General features: G+C 43.1%; 1 protein-coding gene across 1 annotated transcript; it reads left to right on the top strand.

The window, feature by feature from the left end:
• The first annotated feature begins 4,269 nt into the window (after positions 1–4,269).
• On the top strand, positions 4,270–23,385 carry PGK1 (phosphoglycerate kinase 1). The gene is made up of 11 exons (XM_046673737.1): positions 4,270–4,435; positions 10,355–10,405; positions 13,361–13,516; positions 13,633–13,777; positions 17,262–17,365; positions 18,009–18,128; positions 20,237–20,351; positions 20,603–20,782; positions 21,984–22,161; positions 22,447–22,545; positions 22,898–23,385. The coding sequence occupies exons 1-11, from the start codon at positions 4,371–4,373 to the stop codon at positions 22,936–22,938; spliced, it is 1,254 nt and encodes a 417-aa protein (XP_046529693.1). The 5' UTR covers positions 4,270–4,370; the 3' UTR covers positions 22,939–23,385.
• The last annotated feature ends 815 nt before the right edge of the window (positions 23,386–24,200 follow it).

Raw genomic sequence — 24,200 nt, 5'->3', positions numbered from 1 at the left:
AATGAAACCACATGTCTATGGTCAGCGAATCTTTTACACAGGAGTCAAGAGCATACAATGGAGAAAGGAAAGTCTCTTCAATAAATGGTGTTGGGAAAACTGGACAGTCACATGCAAAAGAATGAAAGTAGACCATTATCTTATACCATACACAAAAGTTAACTCAAAATGGATTAAAGATTTGAATGACATAACACTCCTAAAAGAAAATATAGGGAGTACATTCTTGACATCGGTTTTAGCAGTATCTTTTCAAATACCTTGTCTACTTAGGCATGGGAAACAAAAGAAAAACATAACAAATGGTACTACATTCAGGCTAAGGAGCTTCTGCAAGGCAAAGGAAACCATGAACAAAATGAAAAGACAACCCACCAACTAGGAAAACATATTTCCAAATCATATACCTGACAAGGGGTTAATCTCCAAAATATATAAAGAACTCATACAACTCAGCAACAACAAAAATGAACAACCTGATCAAAAAACGGGCAGAGGATCCGAACAGACATTTTTCCAAAGAAAATATACAGATGGCCAACAGGCACATGAAAAGATGTTCAACATCACTAATTATTAGAGAAATGCAAATCAAAACTACAATGAGATTTCACCTTACACCTGTCAGAATGGCTATAATTAACAAGACAAAAAATAACAAACGTTGGAGAGGATATGGAGAAAAGGGAACCCTCATACACTGCTGGTGGGAATGCAAACTGGTGCAGACACTATGGAAAACAGTATAGAGATTTCTCAAAAATTTAAAAATAGAAATACCATACGATCCAGCTATCCCCCTACTGGGTATTTATCCAAAGAAGATGAAATCAACAATTCCAAGAGATTTACTCCCCTCTATGTTCATCGCAGCATTGTGCACAATAGCCAAGAAGTGGAAGCAACATAAGTGCCTGTCGACTGATGATTAGATAAAGAAGATGTGAATATATATACACCATGGAACACTACTCAGCCATAAAAAAGAGAAAATTGTCCCATTTGCAACAACATGGATGGACGTTGAGGGTATCATGTTAAGTGAAATAAACCAGACAGAGAAAGACAAACACCACATGATTTCACTCATACGTGGAAGATAAACAAACACATGGACAAAGAGAATACATTATTGGTTGCCAGAAGGGAAGGGGGCTGGTGGGTGAGCAAAAGGAGTAAAGGGGCACATATATATGGTGACGGATAAAAATTGGAGTATTGGTGTTAAGCTCGATGCAGGCTATACAGAAACTGATAAATAAGAATGTACACCTGAAATTACACAAGGTTATAAACCATTATGACCTCAATAAAATAATTTAAAACAGTAAAAATAAAGTACCTGGAGTACACTAAAATAGTTGAATTTTACTGTATATAAATTATACCTCAATAACCTAATTTAAAACAAACAGAAAATGTAACCTGAAAGTTTTGCAGGCCACCAAAAAACTCAGAAACACTGAATAAAACCCATGGATAAAAAAAATTAAGAATCATCAATGGATGGTAAAACTAGTGATGAACAGGATGTTTACATAGGCTGAAAATATCTTCCCACAAATTGCTTATTGCTTACTGTCAGGGCAAAAGAGTAATCTTATGGTAGTGAAATGTGTCACACACTGCCTTAACCAAACGACTGAAGTTAACATCACCAATAATAATACCAGCCAACATTATGGGTCTCCTAATATGATTGCACTGAGGACGCAACATTACTTACATAGTATTCCCACCAAAAATACATAGCCTGAATCCAATCATGAGGAAACAGCAGACAAATAAATTGAGGGAGACTCAACAAAATAAATGGTCTGTACTATTAAAAAATTGTCAATGACATGAAAGACCAAGAAAGGTTGAGAAACTGTCCCAGATTAAAGGAGAGTTAAGAAACACAAAAACTAAACGCAATGTATGATCCTTGACTGGATCTGGGACCAAAATATTTGGTATAAAGGACATTATTAAGACAAATTTGGAAAATGTGAATAACATCTATTAGACAATCGTATTGTATTGAAGTCAATCGTGATTCGTCCCTTGGGGCTTTGAAATAAGCCTATCTTCCCTGTCAGTGGCCCGGTAATCAAATCCGGTTTCTGTTAGCAAGGAAGGAGGTGGCTGGGGAATGGCTGTTGAGTAGGCAACGGTGACTGCAACAAACGGCTTCTCATTGCTCTTAGGATAAATATCACATTTTTATTATGGTTAGGAGGCCCAGAGGATCTGGTCCCTGCTTACCTTGCCTCTTCAGTGTAATTTTAGTCCCTTCTTCCTCCCACTGTATTTTCCAGCAACACTGGGCTTTTTTGTGTTGTCTAAGGCTTCTTCCCATCTTAGCATCTTTGCTGCTACTTCAGATGTGTAGTGGATAAAACTTTCTGATCTTTATGAGCTTTAATGTTCTCATCTGTAAAATAGAGATAATAATACTACCTACTTCACAAAGCTATTGAGGAGTAAATGAATCATGTATGTCCAGCCTTTAGCACAGTGTCTGGCAAACAGTAAGTGCTCAATAATTGGGAAGTATTGTTAAGTTCAGGCTGTCAGATTGTATGCTCTTTTCATTTTCCCTGCAGAGCCCCTTGGTTGCGTTTCTCTTTTATCCAAAAGGAATTGCTTCGCACTGCTACGATAACCCAGATGGAATGAAATAAGTGTTAAATGTATGTAGAGCTGACCATGGGGAGGCCAGGAGGCCTATCTGGGCCTTAAATGTAGATGCATTTGGAGTAACTCCATGGTTTCCCAAATATACATTGACAAGATTGAGAGAAACATGTTAATCTTATAACTTTAAACTTGCATCTCATTATTAGACAGATGCATTTGTGTCTCAATACCAATGCGCTATGAGTTAATGCTTCCTACATCTTACCTGGACCTTGAATGCCATATGTGGGAAATTTTTGTGATTCAAATTACTTCATTCCAGCCAACTCTGTAAGCATGTTGGACACCAGGTACCTAGTTCCTAGTAACGGTGTCTGTATTACAGCATAGTTAAGTGTATGGACTCTACATCTCGACTACCTAGGTTTGAACCCATCACTTCCAAGAAACCCTAAGCACATCACTAAATCTTTTGATGCATGTTCCCCCACAAGCCCAGCTGGGCTAGGGCAGCAGGATATTGTGCCGAGAGAGCGAAGAAATGACCCTGAGACTGTGAACAAGACATAAAGGTTTATTGGGCCTTACTTAAAGGGAGAGTGTCCAGTGGCAGCCAGCTGGACAGAAGCATGCCTAGCCCGCAACCACCCCCCAAGAGAAGCTTGCTTTAGTAGGCAGAGGAACAAAGGCTGCACGCTTGCCAAAGGGCTGTCCTGGGTACAACCAGCGTTCCCAGGAACAGTAGCTCACACGGAGGGGCTGTGTGTCCCTGTAAGACCCGATGTTCCCCTCAAGGGAGGATCCAGGTTAGCCAGGCCCAGATCGTTACAAATCTCGGTAGCTGGGCTGCCTGCCCAGAAGGGCGCCAGAAGGACACATGGTTGCAACGGGCCTGGTGGTTTCCGCTGAGCAAGCAAGGCCCAGGCCCTACAATGCATCACCTGTAAAATGAGGGTGACAGTAACTACTTCCGAGTTTTGCCAGCATTAGTTAATATATGAAAAATGCTACATGTGTTTGCCGTTAGCATTAACTGCGTTGTAACCAGAAGAATTACATTGCACTTTTTACTATAAGAAAGGAGGAGCGGGGGTCCTGGGCCTTTCCCGACTTCTGAGAGGTCTCGATTATTAAAGCCACTGAGCAGCCTGACGTAGAATTCCATTTTGGGGAGCTGGAAAACCAGAGAAGTTTTCCAAAAGGAGGTGCCATTTGCATGGATCCTGGCAGGGGTGCCGGGAATTCCAGGGGATGGAGGGCGGCGCTTTTCCGCAGACTGCCTTGAGTTTGGGCGGCGCTGTAGCTGCCCTGGGCGCGGCGGCGGGGACCGGGGCGGTGCCCTTGGTTCTCTCACTCTCTCCACGTCCGCTCCCTGACGCCACCCGACTCCCTTCCCCACCACTTGCAGGCCCCGCGGCACCGCCTTCCGCTCCCGCCCCTGATCGCGAAGGTTCGCAGCAGCTCGCTGCGTGCCGGACGTGACAAATGGAAGCGGCACGTCGCCCCAGCGCCCCAGCAAACGGACAGCGCCTCGGAGCAATGGCAGAGCGCGGGCGCCCGCGGGCCTCGGCCAATCGCCGCTGCGGCGCGCGGCTCGCGGGGCGGAGCGGCCGGGAAGGGGCGGGGCGGAGGCGGGGCGGCGGGGCCCGCGCGGAGCTCGGCATTCCGCACGCGTCCCCAGCGCGAGTCGGCAATCTAGTCCGCAGCTCTCTGAGCCCCCAGCCTTTTTCCGCCGCCGTGTTGCCAAGATGTCGCTTTCAAACAAGCTGACGCTGGACAAGCTGAACGTGAAGGGGAAGCGGGTCGTCATGAGGTAATTCCGCACGACTGCCTGCGCGCCCTCGCCGCTCTGCCGCAGTCTCTGCGGCCGGGGCCGACCTGCCGTCCCGCCTGCCCAAAGTTGCCTTTAGGCCTCTGCTCAGCCCCACGGGTCCTAGCCACGCAGGGCGAGGCTGCCCACCGCTGTGGCGGAGGCTTTTCCTGGGTTTGGCGGTTTCTACCCTCATTTTCCCCAGCCCAGAAAGCGAGCTGTAGTTGCCCTTTAGGGGTGGATCCACCGAGGAAGGGCTCAGATTGCGGGGACCCATTTAGCCCTCTTTCCTATTCCTGAAATGCAGTTCCGTCGCCTCCAGCTCCCAGTCGGCGAGGTGGGAAGTAATGCTTAGTCTGCAAAATCCTAGGCCCCAAGGAAGGGACCTTGAAAGGTCATTTGGTTAGTTTCCCTTCCCCCACCGCCCTAGACCATCCTCGACAAATGAGAAAAGGCCCACATTTCAAAGATCCCTGCGCAAAAGGAAATCTTCCCCAGAGGGTGCTGATTTAGATGTTCAGGACTAGAACCCCCTAAAGAATTGGGGGTGGGAGGGTGGGGTGGGCCTACGGTGTCGTTGGGCTCCAGGCCATGGGGTTTGCATCACGATTGTGACACATGCTGGGTAGTGGTGGAGCAGGGTGTGGCTGCTCATTCTTGCTGATCTCCAGCCTCACCCCGAGATGTGGCTAGAGAAGCAGGATATGAGAAGTGGGGAGGGCTCTTCATGTACCTTGGAGTCTCTTATTCTGCACACGTGGATCCCTGGTCACTTAGGAACATAGTTTCTCCCTTATCTGCCAAAATTACTAGTATGGTGTATGGAACTTGTATATTTATCCTTTTTGTAATGTGTGCTACATTTGTGCATGCCAGGAGCAAAGTGCAGGAGGACAGTTAGGTACGTAACTGATGGACTTGACTGTTCATAACCTTCCCAGGATCCGAGGTTAGTGCTTTTGGGGGCCATGAGGGCTTGAATTGATAGCCTTGTGCAGTCTTGTCCTTTTTGGGCAGTGGTTGATTGATGGGCAGGCATGTGAATGGTGTGATCCAGCCCCTTTCCCAATTTGGGCTGGTTCAAATGAGGGCATCTTTTGGATATTAACAGACACGTAAGGTAGAAGGGGATCTCCCTTTACCCTGGGCTTAAACATGAGGACACTGCATTAGAGAAGTGTATGGGCACCCTAAAAGTTCATGTAGCTCTTCCCTTCCCTCTCATTTCATTATGGTCACTATTAGTTTGCAAGTGGTCTTTTCTGCCTTACTGTGAAAATAGTCGGAACTCAATAGCTTGTGGCGGGGAGAAACACCTGGTGGACAAAGTAGGAGTCACAGCCATCCTAGTATTAGATAAGGGCCTCTTCTACTCAGATGATCTTAAGGAAAGGGGATAGACCCTATGAAAAACAGCCGAAGTGGACATTGTCAGGCAACTAGATCTTAGGTTTTAATTATTTCTTCCCATCTCCACTGTGCTCAGGTTTGACTTTTCCAGATGCATGCACCAGCTGAAAGACAAGAGGTGGGGCATGATGCTGGTCAACTTCCTACAACTGCAGTCTTGGCCCTTATCTCCTCTCTCTCCAGGGAAATTGGCTGGAACAATTAACTGGGCTGGCTGGGAGTAGGACTAGAGGAGGTTCTTATCTTTCTCCCGCTGGACCTCATGTGAAATATCTTTCTGTGCAAAGGCTCAAAGTTTCATTTAACACAGATTAACCCTGAGCCTTGAAATGATTGGCTAGTTTTGTTTTGCGGATGGAAAATGACCTGTCCAAGGTCACTGAACTAGCAAGTTGGTGGCAGAGTCAGGACTAGAATGTGGATCTCCTTGGCTACAAACCAGATCCTCTGAATATTCGTAGTAAGCAGGGACAGGTTAAAATAGACCTTTTGTCTGCTGAAGGTTACAATCAATAACTTTCCCCATGTAATCTGGATAAATTCTACTTATTTGGCCTGAGGACAGGAGGTTACTTTGTTCTCTCATTATTAATGTATCTCTTTCAAACAGAGAGTCACATTGTAGGACTACTTTTTGGAAGATCCTAGGCAGCCATGCATTGTCAGCTCAAATTTCTTTTTGTTTCAATGGCTTCATGTGGTGGTTGCTGGCAGTGTTTCAGAAATGGGGCCTCCTGAGTAGCGGCTGCTCTCACTTGCCTCCTCTTCTTGTCTTGCATAAGAGAACTCTGACCTTTGCTGAGTCTTCTGGCTCCTGCTTTGAATTGCCAAGGGAAATTGACTGATTTGTTGAGGGAACTTTAGATAGCCAGAAGCCTCTGACTAGGTAATTACCAGGTTCCACCTCAGTTTTTTAGGACTCCAGTTGTCTTTACAGCCCTTTGAGTGACTTTACAGCCCTTTGAGTAAACTTCCTGCTTATTTTTGCGATGTCATTTCCTTTCTTCCTCTCATAGGTTGCCAGTCACACTCCTTTGCCAACTTGTGAAGCACTTCCCTTTTGCTTGTTCCCCCCGTTTTTTACCACCTCACTGTTTTTCACCAACCTGTTGTAACTTGTTAAGCAACCGCCTTGATGTAGCAGAAAAAGAAATGGAGAGGAAAAACTGAGAGCAGAGGAAAAAAAGAAAGGCTCTAAGACAGCCATAATACCTCACTTTGCCAGTCAGGGCAGTGAAGCGGGGGTGGGCATGGTTCCTTTGAGAGCTTTTAATGGAACTGGGCCTGGACTCCTGAGATTTCAAGTGATAGAGACTTGATATTATCTCAACCACATCAATATTTTTAACATTTTGTTTTGAAATAATTATAGATTCACAGGAGGTTGCAGAGAGGTCCTGAAGCACTTGTACAGGGAAGTCTTGGGGGTCACCCAGTTTCCCCTGTTGGATACATTTTACATAATTATAGTAAATAGCAAATGTAGGAAGTTGACGTTGGAATAAAGTGTATAGTTGGATGCTGTTTTATCACATGTATAGATTTGTGTAACTCCTACTACAATCAACATATTAAAATTATTGTTTTGTTTGATCGCCACCAGGATCTCCCTCATGCTACCCCTTTAGAGTCAGGGCCCCCCCTCCCTCCATGCCTACCCCCTGGTAACTACTAAGCTATTTTCTGCTTCTAAGATTTTATCATTTCAAAGATGTTATGTAAGTGGAATCACACAGTATGTAACCTTTGGGGATTGGGTTTTTTCACTCAGCATAATGCCCTCGAGATTTATCCAAGTTGTTGCATATATCAATAATGCAGTTCTTGTATTGCTGAGAAGTAGTCTGTGGTATGGCTGTTCCACAGTCTGTTCAGCCATTCACCCAGTGAAGGACTTGTGGGTTGTTTCTAGTTTTGGGCTTATTACAAATAAAGCTGCTGTGAACATTGAACATTCATGCACCAGTCTTGGTATGGATATCTGCTGTCGTTTCTCTTGGGTAAACACCTAAGAGTGGAATTGCTGGGTCATATGCTTAAACTTTTGAGGAATTCCAAGACTGTTTTCCAAAGCAGCCACACCATTTTACGTTCCCACCAGCAGTGTGAGAGTGAGCAGTTTCTCTGCATCCTCGCTAGCACTTGGTGTTGCTGTTACTTTTTATTTCAGCCACTCTGATAGATGTATGGTGATGTCTGATTTCGAGCCTGAGGCTAAGCTCGGGAGTGTTCAGGGAAGTGGAAAAGGAAGAGGTGCAGAGTTTACATAGAATGGAACAAGTGGAATTGCGCAGCAAGAGCAGTTTCGGTGGTGGAGTCCTCAGAGAGGAGAAGCTAAGAGCAGAGCTGTTGCTGAGAGTCTAGGAGATGATGAGGGGTGGGTAATCCACAGGCACTGAGGAGAGTACGAGTCCAGTTCTCATCAGTAAGCTATGTCATGGCACCTGGGATAGGCGATACAGATTCTCGAGTGTTTCTCCTCAGAGAATTTCCTCCCGGTAAGGGCTTGAGCATAGGGAGCAGCACTGCAAAGGGGGTGGCTTGTTCCCAGCCTTTTGCCATTAGCCCTTTTGCCCATGGGCCTTCTGGGAGGCTGCAGGGGGACAAGTGACCCGTGGTAATGGGATACTCGATCTTCTTTGGAATGCCCTTTAGGGCTGGCAAGAGCCTTGCTCAGGATATTTAAAGAAGATGCTTAGAATCAGAATCAAGTAGCCTGAAACTAAGTAGAGTGTATTTCTTTTCTTCAGAGGCATACTGCCTTTATTTTCGAAGACTTTCTTGAATTAAAATGTTGCAATAGAGAATTCTTCCCTCAACCCACCTTCGGAAAGGCTGCTCTTCAGTGAGGTAGATGGCAGTACAGGCACAGGGGATATGGGAAATCGGTGGTCTTCTTAGTAGGTCTAGGATTTTATAATCATCTGCCAAGCCTCAGCCTTAGAGAGGAAGGACTAGTGATGGAGCTGTATGATCAAGCAGAGCAGTAGTCGTCTTGACCAGGTCATACCTTCCCTGTAGTCCCTTAGCTTTTGATGCTGTTTTTAGTAATGGTTGATCTGCCTTTTAAATCAGAGAATACATTTTGGAGAAGCATTAACATATATAATAATAGCTACCACTTTTAGGGCCCTTCCTATGTACCAGGTACTTTTCTAAGCCCTTTACAAATTGCAGACTCATTTAATTCTCACAGTAGCTGTGAGGTAGATACAATCATTCTCATTTTACAGATGAGAAAGAAATCACTTAAAAAGGATCCTGGCAGGCAAAACTTAGACCTTACAAATAGCTACCACACATCGTTGTTTTCAGTCCGATTGAAGTGGGCGGAGATTCCAAGGAGTTCAGAAGAAGGGGAAAGGAATTAGCAGTTCTTAAAAATGGTAAAGCAGTAATCTCTTGGGTAAGAAAGAGAGACTGCCGTACATCATTTGCTTGTGCCCTTTTGATCACTTTTCTTCTAATTGCTTATTTGTTAGGCGGGCAGGGTCACGTGGTCCACCCTCTCCTGTCAGTCTTTTTGAAAGAGGCTGTCTAACTTTTATTTTCTGTGTTTTGCTTGAAAAGTATACTGTGTGAACTCGGTCTTGGACACTGGGCTTCTTTCTGGTCTCAAGGCCCCAGGCTTTCTCCAAAAAGGATGATACTCTCTTGATGTGTTTTATTTTTCCAGTTTTTTTTCTTTTGCGTGATGTTAGCTTCACTAGGGCCCAGAAATAATATCAAAGGAATCAGAATCAAGATGTCTTCCTTATTACCCTTCACCCCTTCAGCTGCTGCTATTATTAGATGCTATCATGCTAGGCCCACATAGAAATCTGTAGATGGAGCTGGTTTTAGCTTCCCAGGTCTTCAGGGCTAGTTCCTGTGATTTAAATTAGGTTTTAATTTTATTTTTTAAAATTTCTCTTTTAAAGTATGAGGTACATACCTAAAAGGGCACAAATCATAAGCTCAAAGAATTATCACACAACAAGCGCATTTGTGCAATTACCCAGGTCAAGAAATAGAACATTACCAGAACACCAGAAGCCCCCTCTGGTGTCCTATCCCAGTCGCCACTCCCACCATCCTCCCCATGGCTAACCACTTTCTTGACTTCTGATCTGGATGATGATTATTTTTTTTTTATTTTACAGATTGGCACCTAAGCTAACATCTGTTGCCAATCTTTTTTTTTTTTTCCTTCTTCTCCCCAAAGCCCCCCAGTACATAGTTGTATATTCTAGTTGTAGGTCCTCTGGTTGTGCTGTGTGGGACGCCACCTCAGCATGGCCTGACGAGCGGTGCCGTATCCATGCCCGGGATCTGAACTGGCGAAACCCCGGGCTGCCGAAGCGGAGTGCATGAACTTAACCACTTGGCCACAGGGCCGGCCCCACGGATGATTTTTTTTGAGTTTTAAGCTTCCAGTTTATTTAACTGGTTCACTGAAAGTGCCTCTCCTAATCTTTGAGGGAACAATAAATTGATCATGACTCTGAATCTGAAACTTTGTTTCTTTTTTAGAGTGGACTTCAACGTTCCTATGAAGAACAACCAGATAACGAACAACCAGAGGTAAGGTACCTGCTAAGCCTTGAGCTAGGTTTAAGACGTGCGTGGGTGTGGGTATGAATATAGAGCATGAAATGGTTTTCCTTGCTTATTTTAGAATTGTAGCAACTTAAGCCATACGCTTTTGGCATTCCACCAACCCAACCCACCATTTGGTCTGCTTTCTTATGAGAATGTAGAAATTGAAAAAAATCGTCTTAGAAAGTGATTTTTTTTCTCTTCCCATTTTTTGAAAATTTGAAGAATTTGGAGTTTACTTTTTTAAATAAAATCAAAGTTTAAGGTTACTTGGCTTCCCTTGCAAAATGAAGAACTGTGCAAGAGAAGGATTTTTTAATACCACCAGTTATTAAGCTTACAGGTGGTTTTACAAGCCCCACATGGCCCAGACAAAATCAGGTTTTTTTTTTTTTGAGGAAGATTACCCCTGAGCTAACATTGCTGCCAATCCTCCTCTTTTTTGCTGAGGAAGACTGGCCCTGAGCTAACACCTGTGCCCATCTTCCTCTACTTTATATGTGGGACGCCTGCCACAGCATGGCTTGATAAATGGCTCACAGGTCTGTGCCCGGGATCCGAACCAGTGAACCCCAGGCCGCTGAAGCAGAGCGTGTGAAATCAACCACTATGCCACTGGGCCTGCCCCTAAAATCAGTTGAGAGTTTTGATTTAAGGGAAAAGACCTCAGAAGTAATATTTTCAGTCAGTTTAGGCTGCTCAAAATGTCTTGGCTCCTAGTCAGAAGCAGAAATTTTAAGTGATGGTACTGCTCTTGCTTTTGACTAAATTGTAAATGAAGGTTTTTATTTTAAATTTGAAATGAAGGGTTTGAGCCGGAGAGGTGCTTTCCAATGATCTAGACAAGTCCTAATAGAAATATAATATGAGCCACATGTAATTTAAAATTTTTGACTTGTCACATTAAAAAAAATGAAAACAAATGGGTGAACTTAATTTTAATAATATATTTTGTTTAATCCATTAAGTCTAAAAATTATTTCAATAAAAAAATTAATCAAAGGGACATTTAACTTTTTTAGTATTAAGTCTTTGAGATCCAGCATGTATTTTACACTTAGAGCACATCTCAATCTGGACTAGGCACATTTCTGGTATTCAGGAGGCACCTGTGGCTGATGGCTGCCATATTGGCCAGTGCAGGTCTAGACCCAAAATATTTTCAGATATTGGCCCCAGAATAGAGCCTGGCATTCTGCCAAGCACATCCTGCTGCACCATAGCGGAAGGTCTTTGTGTAAGGCAGCTCTGATCCTTATTGATTTTCATTATTTTCTGCAGCACACAAGAAAGATTGGAAATACGCTATCAAGTTATTTTATGAACAAAAAGCAGAGAAACATGTCTGGTAGACCTTTTCATTTTCAGAAACCCATGGAGTTGATTAACAAAATGAAGCATTAGAAAATTAGAACTTGTCAATAAGGGATAGCCCTGAAGATTAATTTGCTTTCATTAGGCAAACTTTGTACCTGATCAAGGTTTCTTCTTTATTTGGTATGAATTTTTATATCTGCCAAATAGCATAATGTATTTTAGAAACATAACTTGTTTTTTTATTATTCTGTTCTCTGGTGAAAAGGCCCGTTATCAGAGAGACTTTCCCTGCCCACCCTATCTAAATCTCTTCTACCACTATCCCCAGTCATTCTTGTCCCTCTGCCTTGTTTTGTTTTCTCCATAGCTCTTACCACCATTTGAGAAATACACACACACACATGCATATGTTTATTGTCTCTCCCTCTGTTAGAATTTTCACTTCCATGAGAGCAGAGACTGTTTTATTTACTGTTGTATTCTCAGAATCTGGAATGGCGCCTGGAACAAAAGAAGCATTCAGTAAATATTTGTGAATAAATAAATGACTTTCTTCGTTATCAATTTTAATTTCTAAAAGACTGGCAAAAATGGAAAGTTAGTATCAGGTTTGGAACAAAAATTTGAAATGTTTAAAGGAAGTTGAGTAATTTTTTGGTTAAACTATAATGTAGTAAACGTGAAGCATTGTGTAAACCACAGTTTGTATAATGCATTTATTTTTTCCTACATAAAAAAAGTGACTTAGGATCTATAATGGGTGCAGAAAAGTTACTACACATTTTTCAGCTTTTCCCAAATTTCCTTTAATGGTTTCAATATTTGGGAATTTTATATTTGTTCCACGGTCACATAAGAGGGATGTTTCAGGGGCCCCCCAAGACCACCCACATGTTTGGTGATTCACTAGAAGGACTCGCAGGACTTTGCATATAGTTCTCACTGCTAAAGTTCATTACAGTGAAAGGATGTATGACAGGATCAACAAGGGAAAAAGTCACAGGCAGAATCTGGAGAAATCCGTGCATGGACTTCTAATGCTTTGTCCCTCCTGGGAGGGGACACACCCAAGTGTGCTCCTTTCTCTAGCACTGACAATGCAGTAATTGTGTGCAATGTTTCCGCCCAGAGAAGCCCATTAGAGACTCAGCCCCCCAGGGTTATACTGGGAGCTGGTCACATAGGTACCCTCTACCTAGCAACTACCAAAATTCCAGACTCCTAGAGGGAAGCAGGTGTTTAGCATAAATCACTTTGTTTGTACAGACAGTCTAGGAACAGTGAATGGCCCTTGTCAGTTAGAGAACTGAGGGACCACTTCAAAAGCCAAGTTCCCAGACACCAGCCAAGGCCCAGCCTTGCAAGCGGGTCCTTCTAAAGGTAGCAGTTTTGGCCTGCTCTATTAACTCTTCTGCACAAGGGGCAAAACATAATGAGATTGTATAATTCTAGGTGGAGGGTTGGCATCGTAATTAACTTCTTCCCCTGAACTTAAGCCTGAGGACCATCCCTGAGTTGCCGACAGTAAACGTGAAGGAATTTGGAGAACAAAAGGGGTTTTTGTGTTTCATACTCATTCCTAGGAGTAACCTTGCTCTACTTGCTGTCTCTTTTTGGTTGCAGGATCAAGGCTGCTGTCCCAAGCATCAAATTCTGCTTGGACAATGGAGCCAAGTCAGTTGTTCTTATGAGCCACCTGGGCCGGCCTGATGGTGTCCCCATGCCTGACAAATATTCCTTGCAGCCAGTTGCTGTTGAACTGAAGTCTCTGCTGGGCAAGTAAGTGCCAGGCTCTGATGCTGGGGGACTCTGTGACAGGCGATGTTGTCCAGCATGTTGTCACTGGTTCTTAACTTTCAGACGGCTCAAGTGTCTGCATCTCGTGCTCTCCCCAGGGATGTTTTGTTCTTGAAGGACTGCGTGGGCCCAGAAGTGGAGAAAGCTTGTGCTGACCCAGCTGCTGGGTCTGTCATCCTGCTGGAGAACCTTCGCTTTCATGTGGAGGAAGAAGGGAAGGGCAAAGATGCTTCTGGGAACAAGGTAGGACCTGTGATTTTGACATTAGTAGGGGCGAGGAGGGCTAAATCTATGAGAGACTGATGGAAGAAGAGAGGAAGCTCATGTTTATTTTTCCTTAGACACCCTTTTAGTGAAGTATAACGTATAAACTTGCACAAATGCACAGCTTGGTGAGTTACTCACAAAGTAAACACGCCTGTGTAACGACCACCTAGGTCAAGGAATAGAATATTGCCAGCATCCCAGAAGCCCTCTTTCTGCTCAAGAGGTTTTGAAATACCTTTGAAAAATACATGAATACCATTTGGGGGTAAGAGTATTCAGTGAACATGCTACTTTTAATTGTCCCTTTGTTGCACACCTGGCCTGTGATACATGCAGATTTTTTTTCTGACATGTGATAATCCTATCAAAGGGTAGGCTGTGATTGCCAAGTGCTGCAAGTAGACATTCACAGGTGGACGTGGCGGTGAATATCCATGCTACACTAGGTGTTCCCCCAGCAGAGCTAGTTTTAGATTTTTTGTTTGTCAAGCTTGGAACGGTTTTTCTAAGCAACAGGCCCTAGTGTGTTATGGAGGGGCAATCTGTATTTTTTTTTTTTGAGGAAGATTAGCCCTGAGCTAACTACTACCAATCCTCCTCTTTTTGCTGAGGAAGACTGGCCCTGGGCTAACATCCATGCCCATCTTCCTCTACTTTATACATGGGACGCCTACCGCAGCATGGCTTTTTGTGAAGCTGGTGCCATATCCATACCTGGGATCCGAACCAGCGAACCCCGGGCTGCTGAGAAGTGGAACGTGTGCACTTGACTGAGGTGCCACCAGGCTGGCCCCTTTTCTTTTTCTGAGGAAGATGAGCCCTGAGCTAACATCTGTTGCCAGTCCTCTTTTTTTTTTTGCCTGAGGAAGATTAGCCCTAAGCTAACATCTGTGCCAGTCTTCCTCTACTTTATATGTGGGTTGCCGCCACAGCATGGCTGATGAGTGGTGTAGGTCTGCACCTGGGATCCAAACCTGCGAACCAGAGCGGCCAAAGCCGAGTGTGCTGAACTTAACCACTATGCCGTGGGGCCAGCCCCAATCTGTATTCTTATTTAGAAGGGGAATTAACTTGAAGCTTGAGCTTGGTACTTTTAAAACAGTAAATTAAATTTGATATAATTGGGATTTTTCTTATAAAACAATTACATGAGCAGAAAAAGTACTTTTCTAAGTCAAGTAGAAAGGGACTATTTGGGACAATTGATTGTAGTTGGGTAAATTATGGTCATGATGAGATTGCCTTGGATTTAAGGCATTTTTCTTTGAATTCCTCTCTAAGATAAGGAAGCACAGGTATCATGATTTCATGAAGAAACTAAGTCTCAGAAAGGCAGTCGTCAGAGTCAAGTTAGAGTCAGTGGTACTGTTGCTGGGCCTTATATATAGGTCAGTCCGTTAGATCAGCAAAGTTTTTCTGTAAAGGGCCAGACAGTAAATATTTAGGCTTTGTGGGCCGTACAGTCAGTCACAACCATATATGGTCTCTGTTGAACTGTTCAACTCTGCCATTATCATGTAAAAGCAACCATAGAAAGAAACAAAAATTAAGAAAAGCAGCCAAAGGTAACTGGCAAAACAGATTACTGTGACCTGACAATCAGAATTCAAATATTAAATGATAAAGCTGGCTCTTTGAGGATGATTTGGAATTTGCCCATTGGTAGAAGGGAAAATGAAGGTACCCTTTAGTACTTTCCACTCTTAAGATCTTTAGTGTCTTGGGGAACAAGATGCTCTGAGGCTAGTGTCTCAATCTCCTGTTATACTTCTGACATTTCTTAAGGTCATCTGAGCGCCTGCTTTCAGGCAGTTTCTTTTCTTAGCACCACAGGCCCTGGTCTTGCCTTATCCTGCCTTTGGCATGGCCTTGCTACAGTAGTAGGAGTTAAATGCTGACCTAAAATTTGATGCCCTTTTAGACTGAAACTCAAGCTGCACAGACTCTAGGGCTTAGAAATGGCAGGAGGCAGCTGGCAAATTGGGGTAAAATCGTTCATTCAGGAAATGATGAACCAACTCTGCTAGTCTATGACTTTTTGAGTTAGTTAACTTTACATTTAGTGTCCAATGGCTTTCAGTGCTTGACATTTCAGGAACCAGTCATAACTTCAGAATGGATTAAAAAACAAAGTGAGGACGTAAACTTTTTCCTTTATCTTGTGTGCCCATATTGGTCTTTTAGTTGCATTCTCTTCCCTTTAGTTATTGGCAGATCAGAAATGAGAAGTGGGTTCTGATTATTATTAATTTTTATAGGACCTTTTTCATGAGGAGCTTTCGATTTGCCCCATTTTTCGTCAAGTAATTCTTAAGTAGACGGCTTATCACACCTTTTTAATAAATAGGAGGATTTCAGGGACAGAGAGCAACTTCCCAAAGGTGACACAGTGAATTAGTGCCAGACCTGGGCCTAGAGCCCCAGTCTCCTGCCATTCAGGCAATGTTTCGTTACTACATGAAGCATCTTCCTGTCACTAGTGGCAGATGATATTCTATTCTAGAGAGATTACAGGGGCTCTACACCTTTTAGTTTTAGCATTAATGCCCCTGCATTCTTTGGGTCATTAGAGGACAGCCCCTGTTCTTTGTGGCAGCCTTTTTCACCTTGATACATAGGAGGATGGGAGTGGACAGTGAGTAAAATGAATATCTGCTCTGTGCTCTGTACTCTCTGTGCCATGACCCCTTCATCTGGCTTCCTGTGCATCATTGCTTAGTTTCCTGCTGGAGACTCCTTGTTCATCCTGCTATCTACTTTCTGTCCCTTTTAGCGGGGGGAATCCCTGGATAGTGAGCTGAAATTTCAAAGCCCTATGTTTTATTTCTACTTTTTTATCCTTCTTTTTTGCAGTATATTTCTTGTTTTCTCAGATGCCTAACTTCCAGGGAAGGCTATATAAAATACATCCATTTAATCAGAATGAAATGTTTCTGAGGTCCTCTTCTGTTGTCATCTTTCCATCTGCGTTTTCTGTCTCAGCCTGCCCTTGTTGCTTTCGTGAGGAGTATGTGTCAGGGCCTCTTTCCCTTTACAGGAAGGCCTTCGTAGCCAGCAGCTTGAGTCAAGTATAATCCTAACTTTTACAAGGAGAATATGTTAAAAAGAGGAAGAGTCAAGATAAGGAGAGGGAAGGATAATCATAATCTTGTCCTGGAAGCTGGGGAGAGGTCAGTGGGATATGGTTAGCTTCAGGTTAAGCCATGGTACAGGAATCTTAGGTTTGCAATTTGAAGGAAGGTGAAGGAGAGCAGAAACATGCAGAAATGACCAAAACACCTGGAATGTTTGGAAGAAAGAGCAGATCTCGTGCTAGTTGTAAAAATTGCTGTCCCACCAACTCAGGGTCTTTAGAGATAGATGTTCAAGAGGACTCTTGGTATGAAATGCTTTTACGATTGTTTTTGGAGCCATCAGCATTTCCTGTGTTGGTTTTTCCATTTTTTGTTTTTCTCTGCAGGTTAAAGCTGAGCCAGCCAAAATAGAAACCTTCCGAGCTTCACTTTCCAAGCTAGGGGATGTCTATGTCAATGATGCTTTTGGCACTGCTCACCGAGCCCACAGGTACTAAGAGTCTTGTTCAATGTCAAGCTGAGAGCAGCATTCCTGTATTTACTCCAGCAGCCCAAGCTCTGTGTTGCTTTTGGAAACTTCTGATTATACTGTCATCCTTTCGGCTTCTGTCTCTTAATTGGAACCACCAGTTAGACTGTGGCTCGTGTTGAGTATCCCTGATCCAAAGAGGAAATAAAAGTAAAAAATGTTGAGAATTGCGGAGCTTTTTGTTGACCATCAGGAAGAGGTTGCTCTTTCTCACTTTGGATATTTCATGTAGAGGTCTTGCCCTTTGTGAACATTGTAGGATCAGAAGCTTATGCTGTCAGTAGGAAGTAAACTGAGGAATCCCCTCCTGTGGTCATCAGTTGGCTGATTATTTATTGTGGTTATACCCTTGGTCTGAAGACTGTTAGTCGGGTATCTTAAATTCTACATAAGGTCATTGCTTTTTACTTGTCCCCCTTGACCCTGCACTATTAGTCAGAAACCTTATTTTGTACCTAAGTGTTTTTGTTGCAGTTTAGGGATGAAAACCATGGTTTCCTGGAGTCTCAAAAATGAGAGTATTTCAATGATAAGGAGATGGCTTCTAGAATTGGGAGAATTGGTGGGCATTGAGTAAAATTTGAATGTTTCTGGTCTTTTCTAGCTCCATGGTGGGAGTTAATTTGCCACAGAAGGCTGGAGGATTTTTGATGAAGAAGGAGCTGAACTACTTTGCCAAGGCCTTGGAGAGCCCAGAGCGACCATTCCTGGCCATCCTGGGCGGGTATGAAGAACTCTTCAAGATCATGCTTTAAGTAGTGTGTTTGGCTAGTAGGCTATAACTTGGGTGGTTTACTGTCAGATAGCACAAACTGGGTAACTGAGGAGAATTTAACAAAGGAACTATCTACAAAACTGTGGGTAGGGTTTGGGGAAACCCCAAAGGGACGGTACAGTAATGTGGGGCTAGCAACAGCTATCACCATTCCTAGGCCTGGAGGGACAAAGGGAAGGAATGGTTGCCAGAATCCAGAGACGGCAGTTGTGTGAAGAGGGCCCTGTGATAGGAACTGTACACTTTGGTCAAGCGATGTAGGGATAGTCATCTGGCAGGGAGGGAGCCAGGGAAATAAATACTCTGATCTCCCTTCAGTCTCCCACTGATGTAGCTCCTCCCACCCCCAACTGACTGCAACCCAAGTGGAGGCCAGAGGGAAAAGGAGCCCTTTGATGCAGTCCATGCAGGTCAGCCTCCTGGGACAGAGAACAGGGCCAAGAAAAATAGAAAATGGTTCTGGAGGGAAGAATGGGAAAGATGCAACTTAGGTGCTCATCTAACAATTTTTGAAGTACTTGAGCCTTTCACGTACATACAATCTGGCAAGGAGTAACTATGAAAACCTCCTCATCTGTGTTTAATATATCATTTAGAATTCATATCTCCAGATCACATACCTTTTTACATTTTCTCCTGTGGCAAAACGTACCATGTGGATAATGATATTTTAATGGCTTAGTTGAAAACAGAAATTTCAGAATTGCAGGTCAAGAGGCTAGGAGGATAATTTTTAGGTGATAGAGTAGGAACAGGGACCTGGGACTGCTTGGATAAGATAACTTCCTGTCACTTGGCTTGGCTATCTAGGTAGCAGCCTCTTTAAGGCTGGATGCTTCTGACCCTTCTAAGAGCAGAGCTTTTTTTTCCACGGGACTGAACACATTCAGCATTTCCCCAAGAAAGCTGACTGGAGTTGGGTGTCAATTTCAGCTAGCATAGTTGCTCTCCAGGCTTCATGAGCCCAGTTTCAGGGTCCTAAAAATAATTCAGGTGGGTACAGGTTGTAATCTGTGTCCTGGAAGCATTGCCCCTCCTGTGCACTGGGTTATAAAGGTCAGACTCTGATCTTTGCTTCCCTGGAGATTAGGATTTGAGCTGTCGGACTTTGTTCTCCAAACTTCTGTAGACATGGAATATGGGAGTGAGTGCCACCTCGTGGTTCTGATTAGGTTTTAGATTCAGCCTGAAATAGCTGTTTTGGGGAAGTTGATGTGGAGGTTTTTTTGCCACCTTTCTTGCAGTGTAGTATCCTTATGCCACTACTAATTTTGGGGAAAATTTTACATTTTCTTAAAAAAACTTTATTGTGGAAACACTTCAAACATGTACAGAAGTTGAGAGAATAGTGTAATAATTCTCCAGGTGTTTGTCACCCTGCTTCCACAATTACTGACATTTTTGCCAGTCTTGTTTCATCTATCCCCTTATCCTTTTTTGTCAGCAGTATTTTCAAGCGAGCCTTAGACATCACATAATTTCACTTATAATACTTCTGTATGGATCTCATAACTGATAAGGAAATTTCTTTTAAATAACCACCATGTTATACCTAATGAAATTTAACAATTTTGTTACTAACCTCTAATACCCAGTCTGTATTCAGAAGTTCTCAGTCATCTCAGAAATGTCTTTTTACGCTTGGTTTATTTGACTAAGGATCCACTGAACTTCATGCATTGCATTGGGTTGTTAAGTACTTTTTATTTTATAATAGTCCCCTCTTCCTTGTTATTTTCATTCCATTGATTTGTTGAAGAAGCAGAGCATTTGAGCTGTATAATATCCCACATCCTTTAGAAGAGGTTGAGTCTCTTTTCTTTTCTCCATCTTATTTATGTATTCATTTGTTTATTCTCTCTCTCTCTTGCGTGTATAACAGTTAATCCATTCTTATCCTTAGTGATGACCAATCTTTACAAGTGAGATACTTTTGTCACTTTGTGGGACATTTCTCTGCTCCTGTCCCTTGATATAAAAACTCAGGCTCTATGTAATAGCACTTTCTTAGTCCATTGTTTTGTTCTTTTGGTGATGATTCTTGCTTTCCTTTCTAGAGCTAAAGTTGCAGACAAGATCCAGCTGATCAATAATATGCTGGACAAAGTCAATGAGATGATTATTGGTGGTGGAATGGCTTTTACCTTCCTTAAGGTGCTCAACAACATGGAGGTAGGAAACCAATGCCAAGTGGATGTGAAATAGCTCTCCATGAGAAATAGCAGGTTATATAAATTTAAAAGGAAAACTAGCTTCTGACATGACCCTTAAAACCTCTCATTTTTATTTATCTTGGCAAGTTTTTTTTTCTTTTGTCTTTGAATTGTTCCTTTATATTATATTGTATCTTGTTCCTGTCTGCCTTGTGAGGTAATCATGTTTTTAGTATAGAGGCTGACCATCATCTTGGCTTCCCTGTGTAGATTGGCACTTCTCTGTTTGATGAAGAGGGAGCCAAGATCGTCAAAGACCTGATGTCCAAAGCTGAGAAGAATGGTGTGAAGATTACCTTGCCTGTTGACTTTGTCACTGCTGACAAGTTTGATGAGCATGCCAAGACAGGCCAAGCCACTGTGGCCTCTGGCATACCTGCTGGCTGGATGGTGAGTCACTTGCGTGGTTGGTAGTGTGAGTGAACAGAAACATTTTGGTATCGTTCATTCATCATTCAACTGAACAACAAGCATTTTAGGAGACTCTTTGCAGGAGATCTCTGTCAGGGCTCCACATGTTGCAGTGAGGCCCTCATTGGGGGAGAATCCATAGAGGAAAAGCAATGGTATCAGATTGTTGCTGTCTTCATCAGTAATGTGGGGGCAAAACCATCATTGGTTTTTTCGTCTGTTTGTTTATTAAGTACTTAAGTATGTGCTAGGGACAGTGCTGTGTACTCTTTTGGTTTGGGCTTTTCCAGTTTATGTTGCTGCCTAGAAACCTGTCTAAGAAATCTTTCCTTTATGAAAACATGAAGATAGTAGAATACTGGTTACAAGAGGGAAAAATGTATGTATATATTAAATACTAATTTAAATAGTTGATTTGTAGTGTTCTCCACGTATTAATCATTTTAATAGCTGTATAAAACTTTATTATGTTGCTATACTAGTTTGCTTAGTCATTCTCCTTTTTTTAGGTATGGGTTTTATTTAGTTCAGTGTTTCTCAAAGTCTGCTCCCAAGAATAGCAGCATCAGCATTTCAGAACTTACTAAAAAATGCAAGTTCCTGGGCCCTACCCCAGACCTACTGAATCAGAAGCTCTGCGGGTCTGGGGCCCGGCAGTTGGTGCTCGAACAAGCCCTCCTGGTGATTCTGACGCATGCCAAAGGTTGAGAAGCACTCATCTAGTTCGGTGTTTCTCAATCTCGGCACTGTTGACATCTCAGGGAGTTTTTGTGGTGGAGGGCTGTTGCATTGTAGGATGTTTAAGTCATCATTGGCCACTAGATGCCAAGTAGCACCCCCCCCCAAGTTGTGACAACCAAAAATGTCTCCAGACATTACCACACATCCCCTGGGGAGGGGCAGAATTGACCCTGGTTGAAAACCACCCATCTTGTGCTTCACACTTGTGAGTAGTGTCGCTAAGAATGTTTTTATCAAATAACTTCTGAGGTTTTCCCTTAGACTTGATCTTCCATAAAGGGCATGAATAGGTTTATAATTTTAAAGACTGAAGGGTATCTTTTGGTTCTAGAAGGAAACTCTGGTATTCAGTCTTGAGTTCTGGTCTTGGTGGAGGTGGTATTTGCTCCTCTAAGTAGCTTTTCTTGTTAGCTCATCGTCTCTTTTAATCACCCCTTAGGGCCTGGACTGTGGCACTGAGAGCAGCAAGAAGTATGCTGAGGCTGTTGCTCGGGCTAAACAGATTGTGTGGAATGGACCTGTGGGTGTATTTGAATGGGAAGCTTTTGCCCGAGGAACCAAAGCTCTCATGGATGAGGTGGTGAAAGCCACTTCCAGGGGCTGCATCACCATCATAGGTAAGGGGTCCTGTAAAAGGCTAATGCCAGTGTCAGCCGGAAGAATTCTGATCAGAGGAAAGAAGGGGGAAGTGGTTAGCTTTTCCTAGGTTTCTTGGTGCCGGGTGAATCTTGAGAGCTAAACGGGTGTATAGTTCATGGAGGAGCTTCTTAATGAGATGGAGTTGGGGGTTCATCAGCTACCTTTTGGGCTTGAGAGCACACTGCCTTATGGTTTTGGTGCCATTCCTTTTTCTTCTTTTCTTTTCTCTCCTTTCCCCTTTTTACTTGCCTTTCATTCAACAGGTGGTGGAGACACTGCCACTTGCTGTGCCAAATGGAACACGGAGGATAAAGTCAGCCATGTGAGCACTGGAGGTGGTGCCAGTTTAGAGCTCCTGGAAGGTGAGGTTCTTCCCTGTTTTTCAGCTTGTTTGGGGGAAGGATGGGAGTTATGCAGTGAGTGGTGGCTGGAGTGGAATGGAGATAGTAGGTAGTGTTATTATTAGCTGCACAGTACAAACGGAGGAACTTAAAGCTCCTGGCATCCATTTGAGGTAGAGAGGGGCAGACAGGAAGACTTATTCTCAAAGAGGTTACACTCTAGTAGATCTGGGACCCAAAGTGTAAGTTACCCAACTCCTGGCCGTGTATCCTGAAGAAGAGTGGACGTGCTATTGGGAAGGTAGAAGGGGGCAGATCTGGCTTAGTGGGTCTTATAGTAATGCTGTCTGTGTGTGTGCTCTCTCAAAAACAGGTAAAGTCCTTCCTGGGGTGGATGCTCTCAGCAATGTTTAGTACTTTCCTGCCTTTTGGTTCCTGTGTGCAGCCCTTAAGTCAACTTAGCGCTTTCCACATCTCTACTTGGCATTAGCTAAAATCTTCCCCCATGTCAAGATTCAGCTAGCAGCTAAGAGATGCAGCACCAGGAACCCTTAAACAGTTGCACAGCATCTCAGCTCGTCTTTACTGCACTCTGGATTTGCCTACATTTCTTCAGGATCCCATTTGCATTTCTTAGGGACTAAACCATTGTGCATTCTAGAATGCATGTATTTATATTTTGCCTGTTAAAAGAAAGTGAGCTGTTAGCCTAGTTCTCTTTTTGAAGTAGCTTATTCTGATTAGCTTTGTCATTGTTTCACTACTCAGCATGGAAACAAAATGTAATTCCAATTGTAGGTAGGGAGGGAGGTGAAGTTGGTGATCTGTTAAATAAATAATAAAAGTATCCATTGAAACTGGGATTTTTTTCCTGTCATACTTTGTTAGGGTGAGAACAGAATCTTGAGGAAGGGATCAAATCATCTACATTTCTGAATGCAAGAAATGGGGCTGCAGCAGTGGGGAGGTGGGGGGGATTAGACAAATGTCTACTCTTTTATCAAGGTCCTACTTTATGGCAGGCATTGGGATATTTTAAGTTTTATTTTTATCTATTACACATAACCATCATTTAGAAAGTCAAGGCTTATAACAAGAAAAATAGGCCTGAGCCCATTCCTCCCATTTGTGATTCCTACTCCTCAGAGGTGACTGCTTTCAACTCTTAGCTTTTTTCTGGTATTTATCTCTATGTTTTAAGTACCACGCTTATACTGTTAACTTCTTGATCTTTAAAAAATGATATAATTTCATACATGGGAAGATTTAGCTGTCTTAGAGCCTCTGTCCCACATATACTTTCCCTTCATTCTGCCAGTATAGTTTTGTCACAATTCTAGCTCAGTAGTCTACATTGTGATTACAAATAGTATTCACAGCTGAGCTATGTTGTATGCTATGATTATATTATGTACTTTTTCATTTTCTTTGAAGTTTAAAACATGTTTCTTTTTTTCTACGTACCTATCACTCTTCATTCCCAATATATTCAAACATATGAGACAGTTCATTTTTATTAGAGATGTCCCTCATGGAGCCCTTTGTGCTCCTGCTCGTTTGTCCTGGCTGCCCTCTAGGTTTGCTAGACAGCTGTTGTTCTGGTGTTTTCTTTTTCTAGAGGCTATCCCTCCGGGATAACCCCCTTGGGGATTCCCTTTACCTCCTGTGTTAGACCT

This window comes from Equus quagga, chromosome 10, assembly GCF_021613505.1.
Source record: "Equus quagga isolate Etosha38 chromosome 10, UCLA_HA_Equagga_1.0, whole genome shotgun sequence".
In the NCBI taxonomy this organism is placed as follows: domain Eukaryota; kingdom Metazoa; phylum Chordata; class Mammalia; order Perissodactyla; family Equidae; genus Equus; species Equus quagga.
Note: the sequence above shows the minus strand (reverse complement) of the source record. Positions and strands in the feature narration are given on the sequence as shown.

What these genes read in the sequence shown, in the direction of transcription:
- PGK1 (XM_046673737.1), top strand. Translation starts at nt 4,371, where the DNA reads ATGTCGCTTTCAAACAAGCTGACGCTGGACAAGCTGAACGTGAAGGGG. An exon ending in TTCCTGGCCATCCTGGGCGG is followed by an intron (nt 18,129 to 20,236) that starts GTATGAAGAACT and finishes TTTCCTTTCTAG; the next exon opens with AGCTAAAGTTGCAGACAAGA. An exon ending in GCATACCTGCTGGCTGGATG is followed by an intron (nt 20,783 to 21,983) that starts GTGAGTCACTTG and finishes ATCACCCCTTAG; the next exon opens with GGCCTGGACTGTGGCACTGA.